At 44.0% G+C, this 11,010-nt stretch overlaps 1 protein-coding gene across 1 annotated transcript; it reads right to left on the bottom strand.

Annotated features, from left to right (window-relative positions):
* Positions 1-371: 371 nt before the first annotated feature.
* ZP2 (zona pellucida glycoprotein 2) lies at positions 372-6,156 on the bottom strand (the record flags this gene model as incomplete). Its single annotated transcript, XM_084296164.1, has 18 exons — positions 372-514; positions 601-687; positions 772-868; positions 949-1,084; positions 1,349-1,538; positions 1,809-1,933; positions 2,024-2,115; positions 2,209-2,390; positions 2,572-2,701; positions 3,053-3,234; positions 3,313-3,409; positions 3,843-4,007; positions 4,248-4,292; positions 4,625-4,783; positions 5,571-5,665; positions 5,757-5,840; positions 5,994-6,070; positions 6,152-6,156. The coding sequence occupies 18 exons, from the start codon at positions 6,154-6,156 to the stop codon at positions 372-374; spliced, it is 2,091 nt and encodes a 696-aa protein (XP_084152290.1).
* Positions 6,157-11,010: the final 4,854 nt, after the last annotated feature.

Below are 11,010 nucleotides of genomic sequence, written 5' to 3' on the forward strand. Positions count from 1 at the left end.
AGAAGTTGTGATCTGATGTCTGAAACACACAATTCAAGGGCAGTTAAAGAACCATAATGATCTTAAAAGTTACCAATACACAATCCTCAGCTCCTCAGAAAGACAGAGCTCACTTGTCTCTTACAGCCACTTGATTCAATGTCACTGTCAAAGACAGGAAGCATTAGATCGCTAGTCACAGGTTACTGCCTACTCAATGTGAAGGATCATAGAAGCTTTGGTTCTGGTTTTAGCTTGATTACTCTGACCAAATAGTGTAGTAGTACCACTGCTCTGCCAGACACCTGTCTTGGCAATGGAATACTAAAGAGATAAGTCTTTTCTGAAAGGGTTAAGGATCACATCACTTCAAGTTTATTTGTAAAAATGCACTAACATGTTACATTTAGCATCAATGCTCTTCTCTTTAGGCATTTAAGAAAAGCCAAAAATAGCAGCACTGTGGCCACCATAGAGAGAGTGGCAACAGCAGTCATTGTAACACCAGCCCATGCTTCCTTGCTGAGAGTGTTCCCTACAAAGGGAGAAGACAGTTAAGTATAGTAAAAAGCTGCATCTTTGAACTAAGCACTACGCTCACGTAACACTTAAGCTTAGTACCTTCAGTTGCAGACCATCCTTCTGGCACAAGGAGAACAGGACCCCGCAAGCTCACCACAGCGGAGTTCACACCTGGCATCCCACTCTCTACAACAATAACATAGCAGAGATGAGCCTCATGGTACAGCAGATTGATCTTGGACCAGTGCAGTCTAGTATCTTAGACATTACCTCTTTTGCTTCTAGATTGTCTGGGACACTTTGTTACACACAGAGGGGAGTCTGGTTGGAAACGGTTACAGATTAGGACACTGCAATGGAAGTACACCTGAAAAACACATGCAGATCCATCACTTAGAGAAACAAGTAGTCATACTTACTGCTTTAAGCAGAAGTAGTGTCACTTACTAGGCCAGGGAGGGATTTGTCACCAGATACAAAGGCAAAAGTCTTCACTTCCAGCCTTTGACGATAGTTAGGGTAGCTGACACCATGCCCCACGGGATGAAACACAGTCTTGTAGCTGTCCAAGTCATATCCACACCTGCCAATGATTAAGAAGCAGTAAGTCAGAACAGTACAGTATAGGCCAGATTTTTTTCTAGAAGCAGGCTAGATTTCTATGCAGAGATGTTGCCATTCTCCTGCAAATTCCAAAATATCCAGGGTGGTGCAATCAAGATGCTTGAGAGTGCACCTCTAGCAAAGCCCTTATACCTGGGGCTCTGTTTCCAGAGAGAGAAGGTGGTGGTAAGTGAAGAGTCAGGGGAATCTTGCCACCCACTGCCAACAGGGCACCAGTACTCACCCATCAATAACAATATTCCACTGGGGAAGTGAGCTTGGATCTTGTGATGCTGTTGCCCAACAGTCATCCAATACAAGATGAAGGTTGGGGTCATTGCGGTTCAGGACCTGCACTTCCAGGAAGATGGGCTGCCGTAGGTACCTTACTATTGGGTACTGATCATCACGGTAAGGCTGCCTGTAGGAGTCCTCTGCAAGGCACGAACCAGAACCTTAGTAAGTTAATGCACAGAGTCCTGAACAGACTGGCCTGAAGCTCTTCAGGACCAGCCAGTCTGCCAGCTGCACTTTGTCCAAGAGTCAGATACTAAGCTATAGATTTTCTACCTCAAGTAGCATGGGAGAAGAAAGCATATGAAGTCACTGAAAGTCCAAGCATCAGAACAGTCCACCTATATACCCTCCCTCTCAATAGAAGGTTCAGTTTTTCCCCAGCTATCTGAAACTAGAATCAGCATTACCTGGGTAGCTTAGAAGAAGTAAGGAGAGGGGACCTTGGTTCATTGAAGATGACAGTGGAGGAAAGTTGTCTACCCTTACAGAGAGGGATGCATCACCATTGCTGAAGGAGCACATGACTGTTAATCTGCAAGAATGAGAGCAAGTAAGTATCACATCCATACAGAAAATAGCTAGACCCAGAACCAGTTCCCACCTAAGAGGCACCCAGACACACCTGAATTCACTGTCCCTTGAGATCCTGCGCATTGGGAGGTCTGTCCATAGTGCCCTCACCTCATTCTCATAAATGATCTTCTCTCCATCAAGCTGAGAAGTAATAACAGCATTAGTAATAACAGCATTAGTGAGGGCATTCCCACTGCACAGAGTCTTCCCCATTAGCCCTGGGAACATACTTACCCAATACCTGGTCCCACATCCACTCAGTGGGACATGAAACCAAACCCTGTCGTTCAAAGAGGACTTAAAGGCTGGCTTGCATGCTGGGTCTCTGAGCCTAAGCGTATCCAAGTCCAGTGGTGGTACAGTACTGTCAGCAAGGACTTGAAAATCCATGTACCCATCCTGGGTGCATACAGCAGCTAGAACAGAGATTTACAGAAGTTATCATGCCCAGACATGGGCATGGCCCACTCTGACAAAAGCAAGTGGATTTTAGCTAGAGATATACCTTCCTGTGAAGGCACAGCTCAAGAAGAAGCCTTGAGAAAGTATTACCAGCCGAGCAGCTGACTGGGCTGAGTCCACTGCAGAATCACTCACCTAATGGTATGTGCTGGTCACAGGGGCACTCTGGATGCATCACCATTGCCACTATCTCCCCATGGAACTGAAAAGCCAGTTTCAAGGGAGACATATAGGACTGAACTCCTGGGCAGCTCTCCCCATGTAGCTGAAAGACAAGAATTACTCTCCTGTAGTATAAATACAAGTGTTCATTTTAACACACATGTATGTTAAAGTTGTTTCTTCTTGCCCTGTGGCCACATTGCTCTTCACTCAGCTAGAGCGAGTCTACCTCCAGCTCTTTTTGGAGAGGAAACCTGGGTTACCTATGAGTGATCACTATCTGCCATGGTCTTTTTTGCATTTGCCATGGCCACAACTGCCCTCAGCCAGCCACAGGGCACACAGCTGGCATGACCACTGCTTAGCACAGAAGCTTTGACCACATTCCCAGTTAACACCAATGAGTTACGTGAGTTACCACATCAACCCCGAGGACTTCAGAATCTGAACTCACCCTGAACTTCAGGACTTCCCTGCTAACATGCAGCTTGACCCCCATCTTGGTATCCAGAGCAATCCCACTTTCCTGGAGCTGGTCCATTGGGATGGTCTTATCCTCTACACCCACAACCTTAAGGGTGCCTGGGAAGGCTGGGATGACAACAGTCATGTGTGTTCCATTACAGACTGCTGGACCTGCAATGACAGCCTTGTTAAGATAAATAACACCTACTTCTCAGGACAGAGGACCACCAGCTTTTTTCCACACATTACCTGGTGCACAAAGCATTCTTGACTCCACAGTCAACCTACGTTCAGGAGGACCATATGTGAGCTTGAGTGCCACAGTGTAGAGCACCTTGCCATCATGCTGCAAAAGATATACAGCTCTATTACAGTGCACTCAGCTCAAGCCACCATAGGTGGAATCCTGCAGGTTGGTATATCATATCTGATTCAAGGCTGCTGCTTTACATCTCAAACAGTTTATTCCCACCCTTCCAGAAGGTACCTGCTCATGACACTGCTAGTCAGATGCTCATGGGACAGACTGCAGCTGGAATCCCAACTATGTAGACACCTATCAGCTGTGCTGATAGGAGATGCATGCTGTACTCCCCCATTTTATAGGACTGGACAATTCAGTGGCAACTATATTAAGTCTAACAGACTCATACACACATCAGCTAAATACAATATCTGATGACATAAGCTCTGACATCTGCAGGTGCTTTCAACAGGAGGAAGGTGTCCAGACTCAGAAGTATCAGAAGTAGTTCCCAGTCCTCTCTTTGTGCACCTACCTTGTATGAGACAACTCCAGTAGCAGTAAAAGCCACCTGAAAAATCAGGTTGTGTCCATCAGCTAGAAAGTTGTAGCCTTGCTGCATGGCTTGCCCAAGGCTCAGCTGGTGTACCCTGGTTCCATCATCAATTGACAGAGTCCAGGTCATTGGAGTTGCTGGAACCTGTGAAGCAGAAAATCTTTCCGTAGGAAGGGAAAGCATAACCACACAACAGCAGGACACTAGTTCTTCACTCCGCAGGGCTGCCACCTTGCAGATGTCACACTCAAACTACCTATACTGATAGCACCAAATTAGACTTCCCAACAAGTTGTAAGTACTCCAACCTGAATGCATTAGGCTCAGTTTAGGTTCAAAATTGAGGCATACCCACACCCTCCCTTTTGTAAGAAGGTCACCTACTGTATGCTCATCATTGAAACTTGGAATGAGTCTTGGGAAGGTAACCTGAGAAAGTAAAGCACAAGAGTTACACAACACAAGCAGACAACAGTTATGAGTTCACCATTCAAGAGAAGTCTCTGCTACAAGTTTCCAAAGCAGAAGCTGGCATTAGCATCCCAGTTCCCCCTTCAATAGGGCTGGAGCCAGACCATGTGCATTGTTGCTGTTAATTTGCTGACTAGCTCTTCAAAAAGAAGTGGGCCATGCCAAGGTGGACACAGCCAACAGACCTCCCCAAAGCTGGCTGGAGCTTTCTGCAGATCCCAGCCACACAGTTCTGAGTGACAGCCATCCTGCCTCACAAAGATCCATAGCATTCCCATTCCTCTACTTACTGCCATGAAGTCTTTTGTACAGTTTGTTGCACCAGCAAAGAAAGGAGCAATAATTTCATCTGCACGGACAACATTGCAGTGAGTACTGTAGGTTATGTTCTTCTCCTCTCCCATTGTGTCATTCACCATCAGCCTCAGTCTCAGCTGGTGCTGACCATACTATAGGAAACAGGAGACTTTGATCAGAAAGCAGTACTCACAGCATAAAAACAAGTCTTTGACTTGCTCCAACTTAGAGTTATTTCAGGCAGTTGTACCAGAGCAAGGGCAAGATTAACCATTATGTAGAAGTTCTATGATAAAAAAAAAGGTTCTCTAGAAAATCATGGGTACACAAGATTAGAATGTTTTACTCTGCAGCCTAAGAGATACAGAAATCAAGAAGAAAGCTTCAAAGACTGCCTGACCAGTGGGCTGTAGTAGCAACTGTTGAAAAGCACATTAGTAAGTACCACACAACAGTAACTACCACAAAACCCCATGGAAGTCTGAGGGCTTTTCAAATATCTAGAAGCAACTGATAGCTGTAAAGCTTCTGCCTTTGAGGCCAGCTGCTTGGGGTGGCCTCCCAGTTACTGCTCTACTCCAAGAGAGGATAACTTGCATTATTTGATCCATCAGTATACATACAAAAAAATAAAGTGCTATGTAATTCTTGGACCTCACTTACTTTCCTACATGGTATCATTTCAACTAGCTCCTAACTCTATTACAGGAGAGCACAGCTTTTATGGTGGCATCCATAAGTCTTTAATGCACAGCTAGAAGAATAAGTAGTCAGGCAGCAGTATTTTAGCAGCTTAAGTCAGTAGTCCTCTGGACTGATCCAGGCATTTCCACTCCTGAATGAAGTCAGGACTAGAAACCTTCTTAAATCTAATCATGACCAGAAAAGAACAACCAGAAAACATCAACAGCACACTCCTAGAACAGAGACTCCCTTTACCTCCAGGCTAGTGCAGTTCACAAGTGGGACACTGACCAACAGCTTCTCATAATCCACAGCATGGTCACAGGACACCATTTCCTCACCACTCACATCTAGGAAGAAGGCAAATGATCAGTACTGCAAGCAGGCACCCACCTACTTCCAAGCTACAGAGGAAAGGACCAAGCCAGCAGCAATACCTACCCACTGCACATGCTTGCCAGGAATAGTTGCCAAGCTCTCTGGAAAACTCAACCTCCATCCTGTCTGTATGACAGGTCACACTCTCTGCAAAGCAAAGGCCACAGTCAGCTCTGCCCTCACCTTCCTGGAGGTGCACCCCCAGCCCATAGCCCTCTCTTACACCAGGAGAGGGAGAAGCAGCTCCAAGCAAACAGAGACCCTATCTGAACCCCTACCAGCCCAGGGAGGGGTTATTACCTAAGAGATCCTGATCCCCGAGGCCACCATCACAAGGGACCAAGGGCAGCAAAAATCCAAACAGGAGGAGCAGCAACCTGCAAGCACAACAGAGTCAAATCAGAGAGCAACAAAGAAAGAGCCCAGCTCCCCCATCCCACACCCAAACCCCCACTCACTGCATCCTTGGGGTGCTGAAGGACTGCTGCCCCACACACAACCACATCTCTCTGCTACCACAAGCTTACTCTGTGCTGCCCAGGCAGAGTTATATAGGACCTGGTGCAGGCTCCACACAGGTGCGGTCTTTCTGCTGCCTAAAGGACAGAGAGTTTGCACCTGTGTCTTGTTAAGATGTAGTCTGCTTGTGGTGAGGAGGTGAGGAGAAGGGCTCATAGGAAACCTTGAAGTGATGCTAAAGCTTTGGCACTGATAGTTGTATACCATTTTAAGGCATTTTCTTCTTACCTCAAATTTACTCTCTTTATTCTATTGCCAGATGTTGCATAGAAAAATGTACACTTTTGTCAACTTTTTTTTTTTTTTAAAGGAGATTTCTGTGCCACTTCAATTTTCTGATAATTTAAAAGGATTCCACCAGTAGATTTGTATATAATTGAAAATATTTTGTTCCCCTACATGGACAAATCTGCAATGCTGATAATAGAACTAATTAGGAGAAAAACACGAGTGGCAGGTTAAGGAAGATGAGAAGTCCCACATCAGTTTTTAGACTGGAAGATCTCTGGAGGCTCTGGACTGTTATTGATCAAAGCTAGGATCTGCAACTGCACTGGAGTAAATAGCAGTTGATGTTAGTAGCAGAAAAACGATTTGGACTTCTGCTTTTGCCATCAATAGGATTAGTATGAAGCAAAGCTTTGGCAAGAAATTATCTTCCCAGAGACCCTGGGCTCACAAAATGTATACCACATGCCTTTATTTATTTATTTTACAATCAGAATCACTGCTTTCAAAAGCCATGATTACAGTGAAAATTAATGAGACAAATTCTGGAGTTGTATGCTAGGTTGTTGCATTATTTATCTATTTTTATTTAGCTTGGACTTAACACAGTAGGGGAAACAGTTAGAGCAATGTGATTGCCATAGTCACCTGGATTTGCCCTGCAGTGCACGTTAGCATCTACTGACATCAATATTCCAGTTTGTAAGATTGCAGGATGTGATTCATCAGCATGTGCTAGGATAATTGGTTGTTGCTTCACTTAAGATGTCTGAATTCCAGGGTGTGCGACACAAGCCGCAGAGAAAGCGTGGCCGTTTCTCCTTTCAAAAAGTTCAGCTCCACCTGTCTGAGTTGCTGAACCTGTGAAAATAACTATGGCCTGAGTTATGTGGTTAAACATCTAATTCATGTCCTGGAACACAAAACTATCTCCATTACTCTCTTACTTTTCTGCTGAAAAGACCTGCAAGGTCTCCTCTTCAGTTTCTCTGCTTTGTTTACTTATTTGAGTTCCTGACTTCTGCAGAAAAAAAGGCATTGCTCAAGATCAGTGCTGATCACTGGGGCGTTGCATACCAACACTGAAGAACACAGATCATCTCAGCCCAGATGTACATTCCCATGGGTTTTGCCTGCCTTTGGGTCACATAGCAGCAGCAGGACAGCATTTCAGACAGCAATTCACTGTCATACAACATCATCACTGCTTCTAGCTCTACTGAAGTCTCCCAGTCTGCTTTTACATGCACAGTGTGGGCGGGTGTCGAGGTGTGAGGGTGAAGAGAGACAGGGCTTTGATTTTCCGGGTTTGCTATGTTTCCAATTTATGCATCATTCCTGATAAACTAAGGCCTTGCTGCTGAAATGCTGCGTGCAGGCAGATGGTGGGGGCTGGAGCCCACAACCCTAGCAAAGATGACTGCAGGATGGGGTCTTAGCCAGCGCTGGCAGGGGGGACACACAACCTCTCTGTGGAAACAGCGCATACAGCAACGGTGTTCTTGGACACAGCAGTGGGAGCTTTGCCTGTGTGAGGAGTGAAAAATACCTTTTTATGGTTGCTTAGATGTTGCTATCATCTCTGGTTTGTGTAGCCACAGTCACCCTGTGTGAACAACCTCATTCTTCTCCAAGCCCATTTGTTCCAGCGATCTCATTAGACAAGTAGAGGTTTACTTGCCTCCCCCCTCCCCTTGTATGGCCTTTACCATACTGCATTTGTTGCCCATAAAAGTTGCAATGAGGCAATGTTGTGCTAGATAATACCTCATGCAAAACAGATGGCACAACTTCACTGTTTTTCTCCCAGGCAAGTAATACAGGGCTCTGAATTATCTAGAACAACGTAACTAGTGATGCTGTAGTATTACTAGATAAATAGTTTGTTTAACTGGCAATATTTTTCTTGAGATAGTCCTTGAAGGAAATAGAACAATAATCATAGATGTAGCAAAGCCCAATAACAAAAGAGAACTGTTAGTTAAATAATTCATTAGTCTACAACAACATGTACCATTACAACAGAGTTTCTCCTGGGCCTGGTAGGACATTTCAATTGGAAATGCAATGGTTTTGAAGTTCTTTTCAGACCCAAAATGAAAGGCTTCATTCTAACTACTTAGAGACTTTAAAAAGTTCTCAATTTTGAGCGTTGCTCTCAAAGACACATCTCTATTCAGGCTGAGAAATTTAATTCATTTGACATTGAATCATTTATTGCATTTTAAGTTGAGGTTTTTAGATGGGACAAGAATAAACAAATACCAGGAGTTTAGAAATAGATGGAGATTTTGTTTGGTCTTTTCTTTTTTTCTTTTTTATTTGTTTTGGTGATGCCTGCTTTTGTGACATAAATAAAGAAAAAGTCCTAGAGCTTCCCTCCAATTGAAGTGGGTTTTGTTTTACCTCTAATTAAAACTTGAAACAATAGTTTTCCACTTAGTATCATATAAAGTAACTTTCTTTTGAAGTAAATATTTTGAGATGTTAGATGATAAAAATCTGAGTTCAATATTTTGTGTGATGAATTAGTTAATAGAAAAGCTAATTAATATAATTCTATAGTAGAAATCAACAATCAAAAGAAAACAAAAACAGCCTTTTTTGCCACTGACTCGCTTCAATAGATGTAGCCAACAATATAAGATGTCAACATACTAGAAAAAATGCTGTCTCCTCTCTGCTAGCAGGCACTGGTGGTATAGGCAATACATGCCAGGGTGATCATTCTACAAAGAGTAAAAGAAATTATAATACTCTTTATTAAGGAAATAAAATGCAATGGCACTGAGAAACAGCTAATCTAGTATATAAATAAAATCTGTGTATAAAATCTGTCTTTGTTCTGCACCTTTTTTTTTTTTTTTCCTAGTAGCTGTAAATTTAACTCAGTGCTGAGCCTGGTTAAACAGAAAATAGAATAAATCACTGAAGTTTTTATTAGAAAGGTATAATCAGCAGTGCCAGGAACCTGACAAGAGCTGAGGGTAACTGTCCCCTGCAGCAGGACGGAGGTGGGCCTGGGTGAAGCACAGCCCTTCCTCACCAACCCGGGGGCCGGGCAGCAGTGGGGCAGCCCTGCCTGTGGACTGCATGAAGGAAAACCAGAGCTTCAGCTTACCCCTAGCTGGACTTGTTTATTCAGAGATTCAGACCTGTTACAGGACCTGACAGGCTCTTCTCTACGTGGAGGAAAATGTTGGTACAAGCTTGTTCCTGAAGAGCTCTTCAGTCCCTGTCTGAGAAAATAATTATGACAGAAAGCCCATTTGGAGAGGTCTGCTGTGCGTTACATGGGTGGCATTATGGGAAGTAAATGAGGTGGCTCTCCATCCAGTAATTGCACCAATTTCAGACAATGAGCTGGTTTGTAATTGCTACCACTTCTGTAACAGGGGCATAATAAGCAACAGAACCTCACTGCTAATTGCTGAGAGTACTCTCTCTGAGATACAGGTTAATTCAGTTAGTCATGGAAAACAGCTTGAGAAAAAAGTAACACGGAGCTGGCAGCTGTTGTCAGCGTGACCAGAGTAACAGACAGCCCGGGACATTTTATTTACCTACTGATACCTTCTGAGCTCCTGTCTTAAAGCTGACCTTTTATGTGGTTTTCTCTTAGCAATTCTTTTGAACTGAAAAATTAGAATTGTGGCCTAACTCTAAGAGCTTTCACTCACAGATGTAGCCCTTAACTCTACTGAAATCAATGTAAACAACTTCTAAAGCAGGAAGTGCTTGTGTGAAAATGGGACTGGACCAATCTGTTCCAAGGCGAGGACTGCAGTGCCTGTGGGGCAGTGGGCTCGGGAACATCATGTTTCTATTTCTTGAATTCCCTGTGCCGTCTTGAGGAAATCATTCAGATTTTTTCACCTGCATCCAAACATAGAGATTACAGTACCAGTGAGATGACTTTACATTTGCCAAGTGTGTTAAGATCAGAGACTGTGGTTTTCCCTACTGTGCCTTGTGGACCAGCTGGCCAGTCTTAGCCGAACACCTCCCGGTCCTGACAGGCCTGCTTCCACCCACACATCCGTCTGCGTGCACCAAACGGCTTCACGGATGTGGCTGTTTTTGCTGGGGAGAGGCTTGTTTTCAAATGCAGTAACCCAAATAAATGATAGGTTACAAACAGCTTGTCCAGTGAAGGTTCCACAGTATTTCAGCCTATCAAAACTCAAGGGTTTGTTTTTACTTAGGGTGAAATCTGGTCACGTTGACATCAATGTTAAATCTTCTTTCAAAGACAGTTTTCCCAGAACAAATAAGTTTGGCAAAAGCAGCTGAGACATGGAAAAGATGAAGGAATCCCCTCTGTGTTTAGACAAATATGCACTGAGAGGTAAGCAGCAGAGCCACCCCTCACGAAATGAAAGCATTCAGCACACCACTGCCTTATTGCAGAACTCCAGTTGTTTGCTAGGGTGAACTTTGCCTCCTCATATTCATCCTCAAGGTGACGTCTCAACTTGTAATCATTAATGGACTATCTCTGTAATGGAAAGGTAGCTGTACTGTCTGGATATCGGACAGAGCTGCTTCGGGAAGCCAGAAGTTCCTGAAA

This window comes from Netta rufina, assembly GCF_964035555.1.
Source record: "Netta rufina genome assembly, chromosome: 15".
In the NCBI taxonomy this organism is placed as follows: domain Eukaryota; kingdom Metazoa; phylum Chordata; class Aves; order Anseriformes; family Anatidae; genus Netta; species Netta rufina.